General features: G+C 39.7%; 2 protein-coding genes and 2 pseudogenes across 3 annotated transcripts; all 4 read left to right on the top strand.

Moving 5' to 3' along the window:
• Nucleotides 1-292: 292 nt before the first annotated feature.
• Nucleotides 293-4,263, top strand: LOC116190396 (zinc finger protein CONSTANS-LIKE 14-like). 2 transcript variants are annotated; one of them, XM_031520078.1, is made up of 4 exons: nt 293-1,410; nt 2,142-2,345; nt 3,511-3,779; nt 3,866-4,263. In XM_031520078.1, the coding sequence occupies exons 1-4, from the start codon at nt 550-552 to the stop codon at nt 3,966-3,968; spliced, it is 1,437 nt and encodes a 478-aa protein (XP_031375938.1). In that variant the 5' UTR covers nt 293-549; the 3' UTR covers nt 3,969-4,263. The 2 variants fall into 2 exon arrangements, with proteins under 2 accessions (XP_031375938.1, XP_031375939.1); XM_031520079.1 differs by having other exon boundaries at nt 324-1,410; nt 3,514-3,779.
• Nucleotides 4,264-5,633: 1,370 nt separating this feature from the next.
• On the top strand, nt 5,634-7,411 carry LOC116190398 (leucine-rich repeat protein 1-like). Its single transcript, XM_031520080.1, has 7 exons — nt 5,634-5,767; nt 5,899-6,031; nt 6,126-6,197; nt 6,351-6,494; nt 6,723-6,803; nt 6,940-6,992; nt 7,146-7,411. The coding sequence occupies exons 1-7, from the start codon at nt 5,680-5,682 to the stop codon at nt 7,190-7,192; spliced, it is 618 nt and encodes a 205-aa protein (XP_031375940.1). The 5' UTR covers nt 5,634-5,679; the 3' UTR covers nt 7,193-7,411.
• Nucleotides 7,412-9,479: 2,068 nt separating this feature from the next.
• Nucleotides 9,480-10,759, top strand: LOC116190392 (annotated as a pseudogene).
• Nucleotides 10,760-17,122: 6,363 nt separating this feature from the next.
• Nucleotides 17,123-18,887, top strand: LOC116190397 (annotated as a pseudogene).
• Nucleotides 18,888-18,911: the final 24 nt, after the last annotated feature.

The following is an 18,911-nucleotide window of genomic DNA, read 5'->3' as shown; positions in this document are numbered from 1 at the left end:
TCGCCTTCTCCTCCCCGTAAAATATTGACCCGAAGAAATGCTATTAGTATTACTGGTTCTTGTTGCAAATTCACGTCTCGATTAATAGTTAAGATTGTGTGCACAACAAGAAACTTGGTCCTCTCCGCAAAGCCTTCTCCTTGTATACCGTAACAAGATGTTGGCCTGGGAAGAAGACTCCTTGAGTTGACATGCCAGCTCAGCGAAAAGGTGGAAAAGATATTTTCCCTGGTGGGCTCCACTTTACCTCAGAAACTAAAATTACCCTTTAATCCCTCATCATCAACTGTGGGGGTGTGGGCAGCTAACGACAGCAACTCTCCCCCAGCACTTTCACATGTTTTTGTTACTACAAAAACGGAGGGAAACAATAGAAAATTTGCTGAAAAGACGTCCCCTCCATCACTCGGCCACTCCCTTCACACATACTTCTCCCCTTCTCCATTCCTCTCCTCTTTACGGGGCATCATCTTCCTTCGCTCGTTCTTGCTTGACAAGACGGGAACTTTAGCTTAGCCCTTCGAGAGATTCTCTTCTGAGTTCGTATAGATGGTGAATCCCAAATCAAGAACCGGGGTGAGCGCGCCCTGCGACTTCTGCAGTGAGCGAGCTGCTGTTCTCTACTGCCGGGCTGACTCCGCAAAGCTCTGTCTTTTCTGTGACCAGCATGTCCACTCCGCAAACTTGCTATCTCGCAAGCACACGCGGTCACAGATCTGCGACAACTGCAGTGCGGAACCGGTCTCTGTCCGCTGCTCGACGGACAACTTGGTGCTTTGTCACGAGTGTGATTGGGATGCCCATGGCAGCTGCCCTGTGTCTGCCTCACATGATCGCACGCCAGTGGAGGGATTCTCAGGCTGCCCTTCCGCGCCTGAGCTGGCAGCTCTCTGGGGCCTGGATTTGGAAAAGAAGAAGCCCAGTCCGACTGGCCAGATGAACCCCTTGATGCCGAACGTGGTCTATGGGTTTCAGGACTCGATCGTACCGACTAACAACCCGTTGATTTTCTCCAATATGAGCTGTGGAGAGATTTTGAATGCCTCGAAGAGGCAGGACCCCGGCACTGGGAGGTCTAAGCGGGTCATTCATGAGCAGTTGCTGGAGCTGCTTAAGCAGGACGTAGTTAGTGGTGCTGGCGGTGGCAATGATAATGGCGAAGGCGGTGGCGGAGAAAATATGGTCCCAGGGACGCCCAATATAAATGCTTGGGAAGGGAATATTGATGGGAGTGGCGCTGGCGTATTTGGTGATGGTGCGAGCAACACCGCTGTGGGTACTGTTCCTTCACAGATGTTGCAACAACAGGGGATATTCACGTCATTACTGATGTTGCCGGGGCCAATGGATTTGAAGGAGAGTACTGAGGGAAACACCCAATGGGAGAGTAATCCCAGTAGGACTGCTCAGGTTTGTTCTTTTCCTTTCTTTCCCATGGACATTTTCTGCAGTGGTCTTGGCTCAGTGATTAGGTACCTTTGTGTGATGTCCAATTAGGCCGATGCCTGCTCGATTTAGAGGGGGGGGGGGGGGGGGGGTAATATTTTTAAGCTTTTGGCAGGGAGGTTGGACCCTTTAGTTGAAGCCCAAGATATCATGTCAATGAGCCTAGCATGACCAAATAGGATGTCGATGCTAACAGCTGATTCAAATTTGAAAAAAATTATCTCGCTTCTCTCTGTTCTTTTGGGTGATTAAAAAAGATCCACAAAAAGATGTCTTTAACGCTCCACAAAATGCTTATGAATTTTCTTATTCGCATTATCCTTTTTATTATTGAAGGGTTTAGAGTCTTAGACATTTCAAATTCGAGGGAGATCTAGGATATATTATTTTATCTAAGCTTCAGAGAGATTTTGAAACCCTAGCTATTCATAACTTATTGTTGCCTTATTTTCTGTTTGACTATAGATTTACTGAGGTATTACCTCATTAGCATTTTCAATGATGGGCTCCCTTTTGTTTTGTACAGGAGCGCCTAGAACTCGATGTTACAATTTTGATGGTCTCTTCATTTCTTTGTTAAATTTAAGGCCTGGGAGCCATTTAGTTATTTTCAAGTGGGCCTATGGCTTATGTGTAATCCTTTACTATCTCAGTGCAATTATCTCTTTCATCTGACATGTTATTTGCATTTGCAGATATGGGATTTTAATTTGGGACAGCTGAGGGATCATGAAGAACCTGGTCTGTTAGAAGTCGGATATGTTACAAATGATACAGGCTTTACCATCAAGAGTTATGGCGAACTCTTGAAAGAGTCATCGTTTACGAGCACAAAAGTTCTGGAAGATATGTACCAATTTAACTGCTCCTTGGCTCACGAGGATGTGACATCCTTCATCGTAAGAGTTCCTATGCCCTGATGCTACTGACATTGTTATTTACTTGGGCGTGCTCTTTCTGTTCTATTAGTTTATGTTGCATGCTGTATAGCCTTCAGACCATCTTCTTACACAATATCAGCTCTACTTAGTGGGCTTTAGTGCTGCCTATTAGCGTTACTTCGCTTTCAAGCTCATGCTGCGTTTGATTCAGGCTGAACAGCACGGCTTTTGAGTTAAGGCAGCAAGATGATGATAAGTAGCAATGGTCTTAAAATTCCTTAGTGGTGTTTTTCTTCTTGTATTGGTTCCACACATCCGGAAAATGCAACGTTGCATCTTCCACGGTGGTTGATAATGATTGTAGTTACTGTTGCTGGAGCTTTAGCTAAGATAGAATTAATGTTTGCATAAACTATCTGAAACTTCTTAGCTACTTGAGTTTTCGTGTAGTTTTTACCGATCTTGGAAAAGATACCAGTGGCACTGTGTCCAGGATGCCCTGGAATTAGTTACCCATGGGCAAAGAAGATTGTAAATCAGAACTATGTTCACCTCAAACACCAAAAATAGATGAGTAATATAATCCTACCCCGGCAATCAGTGTGACGCAAAGGATTTTATACAGTAGATTGTACAATTGGTTATTTTAAATCCATGTGACCTAGGACGGTAGCTGAAGGTTGTCCATGAGCAGTTGAAGGGCGATGCGCTTTTTCAATCTAGTGTAGTAATGATGGAAAATGAAGTATTTGTATTTAAGAAGTGCAGGACTCACACATGCATTTACAGCTTGGCCTTCCAATTCATGTTGCTCTATTGATTTTCTCTCAAGGATGAGGTCCACTTAGCATGCATGGGGTGTGTCAGTCGTCCTTTCAGTATTTATGAACATTAGGCATCGTACTTATGTCATGCTTACAGCAACCTTCTACATGGGAGGGAGGTAGCATGTTTGCTTTCCTCGCTGAAATTTGGGAAATTCAGTTTTCGTAATCTTCTTCTCATACTTTAACGGCGATTTCCATCTCCATGGATCCTCTCTAGATTTGCTTGATCCAGTTGTTGGGTTTCATTAACGCTTGATTTTCACCTCTGGTGTCATTGGTTGCTTGATTTGCATTTTCTATCTCATGTACATGCAAACTGCCGGCATTGTATGATATGTTTGTTTTCGCATCCAAAGCAGCAGAACAAGCACCCCGCAGCTAGTCAAGGACCGGCAACTTCCGAGAGCAACAACTTGCCCATCCCAAGGACATCCCCCAATGCCATCCCTGTTAAGCCCAAAGGCTTCACCGTTTCTACAGATAATAACCAGTTTGCTGATCAGCCTGTTCTCGTGAGGAGCGACAGCGGGAGAACAACAGCGGCGAGGAGGGCCAATGTGGACCTATTGGCCCAGCACAGAGATAGTGCCATGCTCCGCTACAAGGAGAAGAAGAAAACCAGAAGGTACCTCCAGTTGCTAACGGCGGCTTCCTCCCATTTTCCTGCTCCTCTTTATCGTCTCGTGAGCTTTCTCCTCTGTTTATCTGCAGGTATGACAAGCATATAAGGTATGAATCTAGGAAGGCCAGAGCGGACACGAGGAAGCGGGTTAAAGGTAGGTTTGTCAAGGCTACTGCAGCTCCCGATGGGTGATTGTGAACTCGAGCTCATGGACAGATGATAGGGACGGTGGTCCGGTCCCTCTTTGTTTTGTCTGTACATATTCTTTTTGCCCCCCTTTATTTTAGGCAGATTTTTCACACGCTAATTGTATAATTTGAGCAGTCAATGTAACATCAGTCTAAGATCATGCTCGATTTGGCATTTCTACCTGGCTGCCAGCCTACCCCGGAGTTAGAATGTCTAAGGCATATTTGGCATTTTTTTGGTTCGGTGAAACGGTAAGATGATAAGAAAGCATGCAAACTACGGTCTTGTTTGGACTTCATTTCAACTATGTATGTATATATATATATATATATAATTGGGTTGTAATAATAAGGCGGAGGGAAAAAATAAATAAGTAATAATTGTATTGAATTATGAAAAAAATGAGAAAATATAATGAATAGTTGTGTGAAAATAGTAATTGTGTTATTAAATCGTGTAAAAAGTAATGAATGGTTGAGAAAATTTAGTGTTAAAATTGAATTGAATGGTAGTTAAATAAAAAAAATTGAAAAAAAATAAAACTATAATGATTATATTATTGAATTGAAGATAAGTGGAATAGAATAGAATAAAAAAATTACTCTAAAATCAAATAAAAAGTTTGAGTCAGGAATCCATTTTTGCAGCATAATACTAGAAAGCATAGAATTCTTTGAATGTCTCTAGGACAATCGGACAATCCAATGGAGGTGGAGGATGTCACAGTTCTTGCTGAGACCCATGTGCGGTTTGACCATCATGATTATGAAAGCACGATCCAACTTGGAATTTCAGCTTTGAGGATTTGATCTTCTGGGCTATCATCCATTTTATATATTAACCGAAGATTTGACCGCAATGAGCTCGACTTTCATTATATTAAGATTGATGATCGAAATTTCTTCAAAAGGACCTACCTTCTAGAAACGGATATCCTCGAGTCTAAAATGACTATGTGCATAAAATTTCAGTGCATTCTTCTCGACGATCTCTAATATGCTACGACATTGGTTCAGTTCTAGACGGACTTCCTGCTCGTGGAAAATGGCTCTCTCGTCTCAGTAACAAAGTGAATACTGATGCTGCTCGCTCGAAATATGTAGAAGTTATTCCACGGCCACGAGTATCCAACTAACATGCCCGCGAGCTTGTGGAATGAATGACTCCAAAAAAGAAAAAAACGAAGCTTCTACTCTTCAAAGTCAGAGCATCGACTTTTCTTTTTTCTTTTAATTTCTTCTTTGATTTTTAGAATTGAGTAGGGTATAATTTTTGTTTTAATTGGTTTGTAATGATTGTGTTGTTAAATTTTTGAGAAAAAATAATGAATAGTTGAAAAAAAGTAATTATTGTGTTGTTGAATTGTGAAAAAAGTAATGAACAATTGAGAGAAAACAATGATTGTGTTGTTGAATTGTAAAAAAAGTAACGAATAATTTAAAGAATTTAGTATTAAAAATTGAATTAAATGGTTAAAAAATTGATGAAAAAAGAAAAAGTAATAATTGTGTTGTTGAATTGAAGTTAAGTGAAGTTGAGTGGAGTAGAGTTAAAAAATAATTATAAAATCAAATGGGCTAGTTACAATTCTTTAAACTTTTTTTTCCCCGATAATTTAATACTTTGAAATTTCAAGTTTATATAAATGGAAGAACCGAAGCTCAGCTCAAAATGCAATTAGGCTTAACGAAAATATTAGCTACATCGATCTTCTATGTACTGCTCCTTCATGGCCTCTAAGACAATCCTCATCCCTCTCATCTTATTCGCCTCCATTGTTCCTGCAAATTGTAACTTTGAAGGTAGGTAAGCCGATCTCATTATTCGACCACGATGTAATTACATCGTAGGAGGCATAACACGGCAAACCTTTTCCTTGTGCGATGTTTAGTTTCACTTGTATTCTCTCTTTTTTGACTTTGGATGCACGCAGCCGATGTCCTGTACGGATGGAAAACCAAGTTGACGGACCCGAGCCAGGTCCTCCAGAGCTGGGACCCGACGCTGGCTAACCCGTGCACATGGTATCACATTACGTGTAATTCCGAGAACCGCGTCACCAGAGTGTGAGTAAATACTGTGATCTCAATATGGATGTTTCATGGCAGATAATATTGATTTCTTGGAGATCTGAAATTTGGATTTTGTTGTTGATGGAAGGGACCTTGGGGATGCAGGCATTTCAGGGCCTCTTGTCCCTGAGCTGGGCCTCCTCACTAACCTGCAGTACCTGTGAGTTATAATTATCAATCGACATTTTTATTTATTTATTAAATCCCAATAATTAATTTTGGGGAAAATATGAGATTAAAATATATAGTAGTAATTTCCATTTTATTTATCCGCTAGAGACCAAATTCAATGTTGAATTACTTATACTTGCAGGGAAGTGTATGGGAACAAGATCAGTGGATCCATTCCAAAGGAGATTGGGAGGTTGACAAAGCTTGTGAGCCTGGACCTCTACCGGAATCATCTCACTGGGTCCATTCCTACATCCCTTGGCAATTTGAAGTCCTTGAAGTTTATGTATGTATCCGGTTCCCTCTTACAATTAATGTAGTTAATTAATTTACGAATCTCGATGTCGACCGAATAATTCCTTGGTCCGCTTGCACGAGGAAAAGTTTGGGTGGAAGCTTTTATAAACCATACGAAGTCATTAATTTGCATTATTACCTTATGCTTCGGTTCAGTTAAGAGCAATTAATTCATGGTTCACTTCTGAGACAAGTTCGCCTTATGGATGGGTTTCAGGAGACTGCACAGCAACAAGTTAAGCGGTACCATCCCGATAAAGGTCATCGATCTTGTTCGTGTGGGCACTCTGCAAGTTCTGTAAGTCCCTCTTCATAATTAGCTGAATGAACCTGTTTATTATATTTCCATTTCAATAATAGAGAGATAAACTATTCTGCTGAAAAGTTCTTCATAATTCCTTAACATATGAAATGTCTCGATGATCATTCCACAGGAACGTTTCCGATAATAATTTTTCAGGAACTGTCCGTCCCACCAACATTACAGGTACATATAAATACCTTTATCATTAAAAAAAAGAGAAGAAAAGAGAAAATATAGATTATTATTTTTGTATGTGCAGTTTTGATCTTAAGATTATATTCGAATTCTTGAAGCTGCAATATCAGTTTTAAAGTTATATAGTGTTCTCTTTTGCAGGATATGCAGTGACCACCATAATACAAGATCCAAAGCTCGAAGCTTGACGATCAATTTATTGGAATCACATTAACTTATAAAATGACAGATAATGGGAGGCTCATATAGACCCCATCATACATACATATATATATTATGTCACCAATAAATTTCGAGTTTCCTAGCTCTCAAGTCCGATTGTGTATTTGTATTGCGTTTCTTCAGTATCATCATAATGAAGGAGCGAAATAATGAAATGGAATCCCCCAACAAAGACTTTTTTTTTTTGTCCAGTTACAATAAAAACGCAAGACCTAGTATAATAAAAAAAAATTTAAATAACTAATAATAAAAGAGCACGGGTAGTACACAATAAAGACATTTTTCTCATGAAAATGATTTGAAATTAGACTGAGTATATATATATATATATATATATATATATATATGTATCTATGTATGTATGTGTATATAAGTATACACACATTGCCCCCTCGTGATGAGTCATAGCAAAGTGGATTTCAGATTTGAATAATTAAGGAAGGGAAAGAAAGAAGAGGAACAACATTATTTTTTAATATAATTTTTTTTATTGTTATATAAGGGGTTGATGGGCCTAATGTATTGAAACAGTTTCTCAATATAATTTTAATGGGTAAAAAAATGCAAAAAAAAAAATCCATGAACACTAGTTGGTCAGTAATTGTTGATTTTTTTTTCTTGGGTAAATAAAAGACTGTCATTCAACTCAGTAATTTGTTGATTCAAAACATATGCAAAAAGATGTTCTCTACATGGGAGGGAAGTAGCATGTTTGCTTTCCTCGCAGAATTTTGGGGTGTTCAGTTTTCATAATCATTCTCATGCTGCAGTGGCGATTTCCATCTCCATAATTCCTCCAAGATTTGCTCGATCCAGTTCGGTTTCAGCAACGCTTGATTTTCATCTCCGGGTGTCTCGGTTGCTTGATTCGCATTTTATGTGCAAAAGGTCGGCAGCGTGTGATATGTTTGTTTGCGCAGTCAATGTAACATAGATCATGTTGGATCTGGCATTTCGACCGAGCTGTTGCTGGTCTTTTCCTTACTACTGCATATTTTCTAGGGTTGAGTGAGATGAGGCCCCGTTTGGATTCAAAAAAATTTGATTTTAACTTTAATTTTAACTTTAACTCAACACACTACACAACAAAAACACATGTTTCCCAAGTCAAATTTATAATCATATCTCATTTGTCATTTTTCACAATCAAAATCAAAATCAAAATCAAAATCAAAATCAAAGTAATTTTAACTCTGAATCCAAACGGCCCATGAATATCTAATCTTTCTTTTGGCACGTCTTCGGTATGTGAAACGACAAGATGATTATACAATATGGAATCGGTTTTCACAGCATATAATATTTGGAAGCGTAAGTCTGAATTCCTCTGGGACAATCGGGCAGTCCAAAAGGTAAGGATGATACAATGCTTGCTGAGACCCATGTGCGGTTTGACCATGCCATTAATCATTATGATCTTGTAAGCGTAACAACTTGGAATTTCCGCATTGAGGATTTGGTCTTCTGTGCTATTATCCATTTAATATGCACCTATTTGACAGCAATGTCCTACACTTTCGTTATAAGATATAAAATTCTCTGAAAGGATTGACCTTCGAGAAACGGATCCTCGATCTAAACGATATGTAAATAATTTCAGTATCTTTCTTCGACGAACTCTAGTATGATACGTTATTGGTTCAAGACTTCCTGCTGGTGGAAGATGGCTCTCCCGTCCCCGGTAACGAAGAGGACATAGAATACCGATACTGCTCGAAGAATGAATTAATTTCATGGCCTACTATCGACTAACATGCCGGACAATGTTTATTATGCACTCCCCGGAGCTTCTGAAACGATGGCTTCAATGAAACTTCTGTGCTTGCTCACTCTTCAAAGTCAGAGCATTGACTTTTCCTTTTACCTTAATTTCCAATTTATTATTTTCTGTTTTATGATGGGACGGCGTCAATTAATATTGACCAATTCTTTGAACCTTAAAGTTATATATGTAATATAAATGGGAGGACCGAAGTTCAGCTCAAAATGCAATTAGCTATCTACTGCTCCTTCATGGCCTCTAAGACTAATCCTCATCCCTTTCGTATTAGTCGCCTCCATTGTTGCCGAACTGTAACTCCGAGGGTACGTACACCCATCTAATTAATCGATCACGATGTAAGTAAATCATAAGAGATATGACACGTCAAACCTTTTTCCTCTGTTGTGTGGTGTTTCTTCTCGCTTGTATTCTCTCCTTTTTATCTTTGGATGCACGCAGTCGATATCCTTTACGGATGGAAAACCAAGCTGATGGACCCAAATAATGTCTTTCACCAAAATAATAATAATGTCCTCCAGAGCTGGGACCCAACAGTGCCGAAACCCATGCCGATGGTTTCATGTTACGTGTAATCTCGAGGACGGCGTCACCAGAGTGTGAGTAAAGACTCTGACTTTAAGATATATATACATATATATATATGTGTGTGTGTGTGTATTGGATATTTCATGGAAGATAAAATTGTTTTCTTGGAGATCTGAAATTTGGATTCTGTTCACGGAAGGGACCTTGGGGTTGTAGGAATTTCAGGGCCTCTTGTCCCCGAGCTCGGCCTCTTGACTAACCTACAGTACCTGTGTGAGTTATCATGATCAATAAACTTTTTATTAATTAATTTATTAAATCCCAACAATATTTGGAAAATATATGAGACTAAAATAATAGGAATTTCCCATTTTATTTATCTGCTAGAAATCAAAATCAATGTTGAATTACACTTGTAGGAATGTATATGGGAGTAAGATTGATGGATCCATTCCGAAGGAGTTCGGGAGTTGACAAAGCTTGTGAGCTTGGGCCTCTACCAGAATAATATCGTTGGGCCCATTCCTAAATCCCATGGCAACTTGAAGTCCTTGAGGTTTATGTACGTATTAAGCTCTTAATGATCTTGATATCGATCGAATAATTCCTTGATCTGCTTGCAAAAGGAAAATTTTCAGTTGAAGCTTTAATGATAGTACGAAGTCATTTGCATTATTGTCTTTACGCTTCGATTCGGTTGAGAGATTTTATTCAAAGTTCACTTCTAAAATAAGTTTGCCTGATCGATGGGTTTCAGGAGACTGAACATCGACAAGTTAAGCAACACTATCCAGATAGAGGTCATTGATCTTGTTCGTGTGTGCAGTCTGCAAGTTCGGTAAGTCCCTCTCCATAATTAGCTGAATGAACCTGCTTTTATTATTTTTCCATCTGCATGCTATATAGAGATTAACTATTAAGCTGAAACATTCTTCATGATTATTAACATATGAAATTTCTCGATGATCATTGGATAGGAACGTCTTGGATAATATTTTGTAAGAAACTGTCCGTCCCCCCAACATTAAAAGTACAGAGAAATTACTTCATCATTTCAAAAAATAAAAATATGATTAAATTATTATTTTCGTATGAGCAGTTCCAATCGTAACATTAAATCCAAAATCTTGAAGCTGCAATACTAGTTTTAAAGTCATACGTTTTTCTCTTTTGCAGGATATGCAGTGACCACCATAATACGAGATCCAAAGATTTGAAGCTTTGATCAATAGATTGGAATCACATTAATGTAAAAAATGAAAGTAAATGGGAGGCTTAGGCCCGTTTGGTTTTATGATGTGATTTTAGAATCATGATTTTAATTTTAACTTTACCCACTACATAACAAAAACACACGTTTCCCAAGTCAAATTTATAATACCATCTCATTTGTCTTTTTCCACAATCAAAATCAAAATCAAAATCAAACTTAGTTTAACTCTGAAACCAAATGCCTTATTATATATTTACATCACGAAGAAAAATTCAAGTATTTCCTCTCAAATCCGATTGTATGGCCATTTTTTTTTCTTTTCAGTATCTTCATAATGAAGAAGTGAAATTAATGAAATCCCCTCAACAAGTCTAAAATTAAGACTTCTTCCTCGTGAAAATGATTTGAAATTGTACAAATACATTGACCACTCATGATGAGTCAAAATTAAAGAAATGTAAAGAAGAGAATAATGGCTGAATCCTCACTTGATTAGGTGAAGTGAATTTCATTGTAATATATAGTCGTATACAGTGTTCTGTGAACAAAAACAATCTAAACATGACTAAAATACATAATATATATAGAGTAAGTTATAATGAGCTATAATGACATAAGATATGCTAAGATTTGGGATAATCTTCTCTATTACTCCCCCGCAAGCTGAACGGGGACTTCGCCACGTGAAACTTGGACCGAATGTCTGCAAAGCGTGAAGAAGATAGACCCTTGGTGAGTGCATCGGCTAACTGTTCATCAGAGTTAATGAAGCGAATAGATAGTTGCTTATGCATGAAACGCTCTCGCACAAAGTGATAGTCAATCTCAATGTGCTTGGTCCGAGCATGAAAGATAGGATTCGCAGTGAGATAAATCGCAGAGATATTGTCGCACCAAAGAGTCGGAGGGTGACACTGTGAAATCCCAAGTTCCCGAAGGAGAGACTGAAGCCATAAAATTTCAGCAGTGGCATTGGCGAGACTCTTGTACTCAGACTCAGTACTCGACCGGGCGACTGTCCTCTGCTTTTTGGAGCTCCAAGAGACGGGATTGGAGCCAAGGAAAACAATGAAACCACTGACAGAGCGACGATCAGCCGTGTTACCCGAGCCTCCCAAGCCGCCTCTGCTACAAGAGTTCTTCTTGCCGGCGTTGTTCTTCCCGTAGTTCTTCTTGCTGCCGTTGCTTCCCTTTCGCCCGTCCGTGTAGAGAACTTTTGTAGGTCCTGCGCCAAGCAAACCTGAAAGTGGAGCACTCGCAGAGGGATTCGACTGAGGTCCGTGAGCGTAGAGGCGGCGCTCTTCGTGACCAACAAGCAGAGATGAAGCTCGTCGGTACTCATAGTAAGCATCCGCTCTGACTGGGCTAAAACAATCGGTTCCCAATCGGGAACGAGCCCTGTGTAGATTCTGCGATTGATGTCTGCTGGTTTTGTTTTAGGTTTTCCGATTTGGGCATATCGTAGAGCCTGTTCTTTCACCGTTCCGATGAATTTTGCCATTGACTGACTCCCTTTCTTCAGGTCACGCCACTGTTGATCAAGAAGATCCTCCTGTGCAGCGGTTTGAGTGAGAAACGAGGTGGCAAGGGATGCCCACGCCTCCTGAGAAGTCTTAGCAGCAAGAATGGTGACGCCTATTTCCTCTGTTACTGCAAGCATCACACAGGTTAGTGCAAATTGTCTCTGGATTCCCACCTCAGATAGTCGGGATTAGGTGTTGTAACTCCATCTGCTTCGGTAATGGTTTTGTTTGGTGCAACTGTTCGACCTTCAACGTGGTCCAGCACCCATAGGTAGCAAGTAGAGGTGTCATAACACCCTTCCAGTATAGATAATTTCTTCCATTAAATTTGACAGGAATAGTCGGGATACTTGAAGGAGTTTGAATAATAGTTGATGATGAAGAAGGAATGAGTGAGGTATTGTTAGTATCAGCCATGAGTGTAGAAGTAAGAATGGGAGAGATTAAGAGGACTGTGAGAAGGGCAGAGAAAAGCCACAGGTAAGGATCAAAAGAGATAGGAAGCAATACGGGTGTTATCCCGATTTAGAGCTCTAATACCATAAAGAAAGGTAAAGAAGAGAATAATGGCTGAATCCTCACTTGATTAGGTGAGGTGAATTTCATTATAATATATAGTCGTATACAGTGTTCTGTGAACAGAAACAATCTAAACATGACTAAAATACGTAATATATACAGAGTAAGTTATAATGAGCTATAATGACATAAGATATGCTAAGATTTGGGATAATCTTCTCTATTAAAATAAAGTGGATTTCAGTTTTGAATAGTTAAGGGAGGGAAAGAACAAACAAGAACATTGTTTCTTTCTTTTTTTTCCCTTAAATGTAATTTTGATGGGTACAAAAACATGCAAAAAAAAAATGTTCCCTTTACAGTGGACAAGTTGGTCAGTGATTTGTTGATTCAAAAACTAGAACAAAAAGAAAAGCAGGAAAAAAGAGGCTTTTTTTTAGGTCTGACCCCTTACTTGTGTTCTTTTTGTAAAAGGAAAATTGGGGGAAAAAACAAAAACGAAAAACTAATTTCCTTTAAGGCGTATGGATGGTCGAGTTAGTTATGTATGTCTCGATCAAAAACTAAATCGAGCAATTTTCTTCTTAATTCTAACTTTAAGCGTATGTTATTTCTTATGTTAGTTGTTTCCCCTGAAGCAAGGACAAGCGTACGGTTAATATGCATGTGTATATGCGTATCTTATATGGTTGGATTCATGTAAAAGGATAATCACAAATACAGAGTGTGGATATAATACGAGTTAAAACTGAAGAAAAAATGAAAACACTAGCGGTAGTGTTGGAGGCTTGGAGCCTTCCCAGACCTAACGACGAATCAACTCTATTATCTTCATTCAACAATATTTATTACTTTTTAAATTTTTTAATATTTTTTAATCATTCAAATCATTTTTAATATTAAATTTTCTCAAACTATTCATTACTTTTTCATATTTTCTCATAATTCAACAATAAAATCATTACAAATTAATTAAAATCAAAATTAACTCAACCAAACTCTAAATCCAAACCCAACTCGTAGTATTTACAGCAGGTGAAGCTAACTACAGTACGCCTTTGTTGCCCCCACTTAAATTCGAAAATGTCCTGATGCGAGTGCCACTGTGTTATCGTGTTTGATTGGCCCCTGATATCACGGTTGTCGTCCTTACGTGGCATCATGGAATAAAAAATTGACCGTAATGAGGAGTCAAATGTTGTATGCTGCACCCACTTGATTCCTTCATGGAAAGACAATGGGTCCCAAGGTGGGTATTCGTGTGGAAGTGATTATACAATCATGGCCCGTATGGAAAACTTTCCCCTTTGAAGAACATTAATGGAGACCATAGGAAGACTTTCAATTGCAATGTGAGAAAGATGAAATCATTAGTGCTCTTGGCTTAGTCAAAATCACTTCTTTTCAGGAAGTGGAAAATGGAAATCAACGCATGCAAGTCCATCTTTCGGGTCTACCACACACCACCACCATAATCTCGTTCAAAAGTTAATTATCGGTCTAATGATGATCTGGCGAAGAAGACTAATCCACTCTCGGAATGTAACGGGAAACTATGATACCGAGCAAACGTCTAGTGGAGTCTTCCAAGTCAAGTCACGGTAGAAGACAGATATAAATAAGTAGAAGAAATGAATACAAATATAGTTGCAGTTTGCGAGCCGATACTTCGATTGAAATTCCTTCCTGACACTTTTTTGGAATTCGGGAGAGAAGTATCGGAGCTCTTGGATCCATAAGTACTTGAAGATCCTGAGCATCTAATAAATGCGAAAAGTCTCTACGAGCATTCTATCGAAGCAAAACGGAGGGGTCTTGAGCGCGAGCATTCAAACCCGAAGAAGTTAGTTGACTAAGCAAAGATTAGTTCTTTGACCATATGATAATGACACTAGTAAGAGGGAAAACTAAAGCAATATTGGACAGAAGAGAGAGACCCGACTTAGTATTATGTCGAACATGAAAAGAAGAGTCCCTCACATGCAGCAATCACTGATTATCCCACTGTTTGTGTATGTGGACCTGATGATCATATTGTTTCTCTTCTTTTTTCCATTTTTATTATAAAAAAAGAGATTAAAATTAATACAAGAATATTTGGTAAATATACATAAATAACATTACACTTTCTCGAAACTTAGGCACTAAAAGTATTTAAGTAAGCTAAAGTTCACTTCTTCAGATCAAAATTTACGCTTTCTCCCTTCTTATTTTTACACTCTACCTTCTTCTCGTTACCATTACATGAGTGGTTAATGATGAACCTGAGGAGGTATAAGGCTGATCCTAATGGTCCGATGGGCGGGTATTTTTGGTGTTAGCTGTTGGAAGCTTTGGGAGTGGAGAAATAAGGAGTTGTTCGACCCTTCTTTTCAATGCCCCACTAATATCACAGGTTCGGTGCTTCAGTTCTCCAAGGAGAGTTCCGAAGCCATGACTTCAGCCCTTAATGGTCATAAACAATCTCGAGAATGGAGGTTCATCTCTTGGGTTAAACCCAATAGTGATTGGCTCAAGCTTAATAAGGATGGTGCCTCGAAAGGGAACCCTAGAGCTGCAGGGACGGAGGTCTACTTCTCGAGATAGTGATGGAAGATGGTTGAGCGGTTTTCACTCACAATATAGGGATCGCGTCGGTTGTAGTGACTAAATTATGGGAGGTTCTTATCGGTTTAATATGCATGTGTATATGCGTATCTTATATTAGTTTTGTTGTTTTACATTTACTGAGCTGCTGCTCCGATTAGCCTACAAAATATATATATATATATATATATATATATATTGAAGCGTTAATCTATATGTGGTTTTGCTAGTTTTTTATACGGATTTCACTGCATTCAATACAACGGAAATGCGACTCGCGAAGCAGTGCGTCATGTCGGAATCTCGTTGGACCGAATTACATTAATTAAATTGATGTAGTGTAAGCATAACAATAATTATATTCGGTGGGTTGCATTGGGAGAATTAGTTTACTTTGGACACTGCCAAAGCTTTGATATATACATACAAATAAAGCGCATGCATGCATTTAAATTGAGCCTCACAAAGACACAGAAACAGAATCTAAGAATATATGAACAAAGTAAGTTCTGATGGGGAATCGCACATCTTATTGGGACAAGAGAGAACCCATGCACCAATTTTATCCAAATATAAAATTAATTTAAATTTATATTTAATAAAGCTGGTTGGATGGCAGTGAAACAAGGCGGCTCATTCGATAAGATTCAAGTTTAAGTCACCGTTAATTTGATTAGGAGAACTTCCATATATCACATGTGCGACTCAACTTAATTACTTTACTACGAGCTCGTAAGTGTGTTCGCGTGGCTTATTGAGATTAGTCGGACAAATCTAAATGCCCATCGATATATTAAGACAACATTTTTTAAAGTTTTACATTCTAACTTTTTTTTTTTTTTTTGGGACAGAATAGATGAGCATATATGTATATATGTCTCTGTCTTGTGCTCAGACCACCACAGATTTCCAAGTCAAATTATTCCTACTGTCGATGCCCCCTCGTTCTAAACTAATGTGCCCCTAATGGGTGCCTTTAAACTTTCACTACGTATTTAAATATGTGTATAGTACCACTTCTTTTTAATTGAAAAAGAAAATATTGTTTGAATAAATTATTATTTGACCCTTTTGCCTCCAAAAGAATTTAAAAGGAAATTTAAATTCAAACAACATAAACCCTCCACAATTTCTCCAAACAAAACCTAGGGCCTGTTTGTTTTCATAATTCGATTTTAAAATTATGATTTTAATTTTAACTCTATCCACTACATAACAAAAATACACGTTTTCCAAGTTAAATTTATAATACCATCTCATTTATCCTTTTCCACAATCAAAATCAAAATCAAAATCAAAATTAAAATTACTTTAACTCTGAAACCAAACGCAACCCTAATCTAATTCAAACAATACGACGGATGGCCTAACTGCCGCGCAGGCCGCAGCAGTAGTCCGTGAGATAGCAATGTTAAGGATAAGAGAGTCGGGAATTATGAGTCAGGGTTTTATTCGATACGCCAAATTTTTTTTTTAAAAAAAGAGAGTTTAAAAGAAAATGAGTAGGGGATGTGAAAGTACACTAGCAAAGACCCACTTCCATTAAAAAAACACTAAGAGCAGTCCCCGTTCTTTATATGGTCTCTATAAATTAAATTCTCCACACCAAAGCTCTGCATATTGCTAGCGGTCCTCCTTTGCCGTTGATTCCTTCCTTCCTTAACTCTCGTCTTCCTCTCCTCTGCTCTTAAGCTTGCACATCCGATGGCTCTTCGGACTTTGATTCTCGCTTCGTCGCTCTCTTCCTCTCTTCCTCGTCCTCTCGGTGGCCTCCCTTCGGTCTGCGAATGCGAACTCGGAGGGTACGGGAGCCTCCCTTTGTTTCGGTTTATGTTTTCGGAGTGTTTGCTTTCTAACAACAATGGATTGGATTTTGTCGATGAACCTGATCAGGGGATGCTCTTTACGCTCTGAGGAGGGCGGTGAAGGACCCGGACGGTGTGCTCGAGAGCTGGGACCCGACCCTTGTGGATCCTTGCACTTGTTTCCACGTTACGTGCGATTCCGAGAATCGGGTCACCCGGCTGTGAGTCTCCTTTGTTCCCTTTCACTGCTGGTCTTATGTTACGATACGCGCGACTAGTGACTCATGTATATATGAAAATCGATCGGTGCAGGGACCTCGGAAATGCAAAGCTGTCAGGAGGCTCGTGCCCGAGCTGGGAAAGCTCGACCGCCTTCAATATTTGTGAGTCCTTTCTCCTCCTCCTCCTCCTCAACGTTAGTCAGTGTTGGCCAGCCCCTCCCCCCGAGTATACATACGGTTATTAGGACAGCCACGGCTAGGGCGATTTTTCTCTGGTGATAAGAGGTCATTAACACAAAAAGCCCTTCCCTGAATCAATATCTACTCTGGAATTCTACTGAATCACCTCGTCGTACATGGACGCACAGATTGAACGTGAATTGACAGATTTTGATCAAACAAATTTGATAATGTATATAGTTGATGATGGCGTAACAAGCTGCAACCGATAGATCGGGGACCATTAATAGCTCTGTGGAGTTTAAGCACACTTTATTTGGCACCTTATTAGGAATGGAATTGGTTAGAAAGACCTTAAAGAGAGCCTTAGACATCGATCTTCACTGCCTCGAAGGATATCGAAACCTTCCTTCTTCTAGTAAAGCAGTGTGGATGATTGTGTTATCATTCGATTTAGCCTGTGCCGAACTAAAATGAGTTCGGGTTGTTGCTGCGCAGGGAGCTGTACATGAGCAAGTTGGAAGGCCCGATACCGAAGGAGCTCGGGAGGCTGAAGAGCCTCGTGAGCTTGGATCTGTACCATAACAACCTCACCGGCTCCATCCCGGCCGGCTTCCCTCTCCAGCCTCCAGCCAACCTCAAGTTCCTGTAAGTCTCCCAAGCTTTGATCATATCTTTTTTTTCTGATTGAAAATTTTACGGTCCTGGCCGGTTGGACCGTCCGGAAGGCCCGAGCCCGTTGGATGGGCTAAACGAGCTCCTCGATCAATGGTCCCGCCCGTGTGTAGGGGCTTGGGAATCGGATTCCTTCCTTCTTGTCAGTGTTTCTGTTAAAGAAGGAGAGGACAGAGGGAGTGCAATCATGGCACTGGTGTGGGGCTAACCCAAGAGCTCACGCAAGCGTATATTTGCAGGCGACTGAACGGCAACAGGCTGACCGGCAGAATCCCCAGACAGCTTACCCAGCGGGAAACCTCAAGATCTTGTGAGCCCCCCCCACCCACCCTCCTCCCATTAGTTTTTCAATTTCTTTTAATTTTATTTGTTGACGACTGTTGAGTAACTGACAGAGACGTGTCCAACAACGACTTTGTGCGGTACGATACCCACTTCGGGCTCCTTCTCCAAATTCTCTGAGGAGAGGCAAGTCCTAGTCATGGTGTGAATATGAAATCTAATCTTAATTCGATTACAACAGTTGGCTCATGAGGGCTATTCCTTGATGCAGTTATGCGAACAACCCGAGGTTGAAGGACCGGAGCTGATGGGGTTCGTGAGATACGACAGCGGGGGAAGCTGCAGTTGAATTCTGGCGTAGAGAAGTTTTCCC

This window comes from Punica granatum, unplaced genomic scaffold (genome assembly GCF_007655135.1).
Source record: "Punica granatum isolate Tunisia-2019 unplaced genomic scaffold, ASM765513v2 Contig00431, whole genome shotgun sequence".
Lineage (NCBI taxonomy): Eukaryota > Viridiplantae > Streptophyta > Magnoliopsida > Myrtales > Lythraceae > Punica > Punica granatum.
The sequence above is the reverse complement of the archived record's forward strand: the minus strand, read 5'-3'. Positions and strand labels throughout refer to the sequence as shown.

Excerpts from the sequence above, each read along its gene's own strand:
- LOC116190396 (XM_031520078.1), top strand. The coding sequence starts at position 550 with ATGGTGAATCCCAAATCAAGAACCGGGGTGAGCGCGCCCTGCGACTTC. Across the intron at positions 1,411-2,141 it reads ATCCCAGTAGGACTGCTCAG|ATATGGGATTTTAATTTGGG; the intron begins GTTTGTTCTTTT and ends TTGCATTTGCAG. Across the intron at positions 2,346-3,510 it reads AGGATGTGACATCCTTCATC|CAGCAGAACAAGCACCCCGC; the intron begins GTAAGAGTTCCT and ends TCGCATCCAAAG.
- LOC116190398 (XM_031520080.1), top strand. The coding sequence starts at position 5,680 with ATGTACTGCTCCTTCATGGCCTCTAAGACAATCCTCATCCCTCTCATC. Across the intron at positions 5,768-5,898 it reads TGCAAATTGTAACTTTGAAG|CCGATGTCCTGTACGGATGG; the intron begins GTAGGTAAGCCG and ends GGATGCACGCAG. Across the intron at positions 6,804-6,939 it reads GTGGGCACTCTGCAAGTTCT|GAACGTTTCCGATAATAATT; the intron begins GTAAGTCCCTCT and ends ATCATTCCACAG.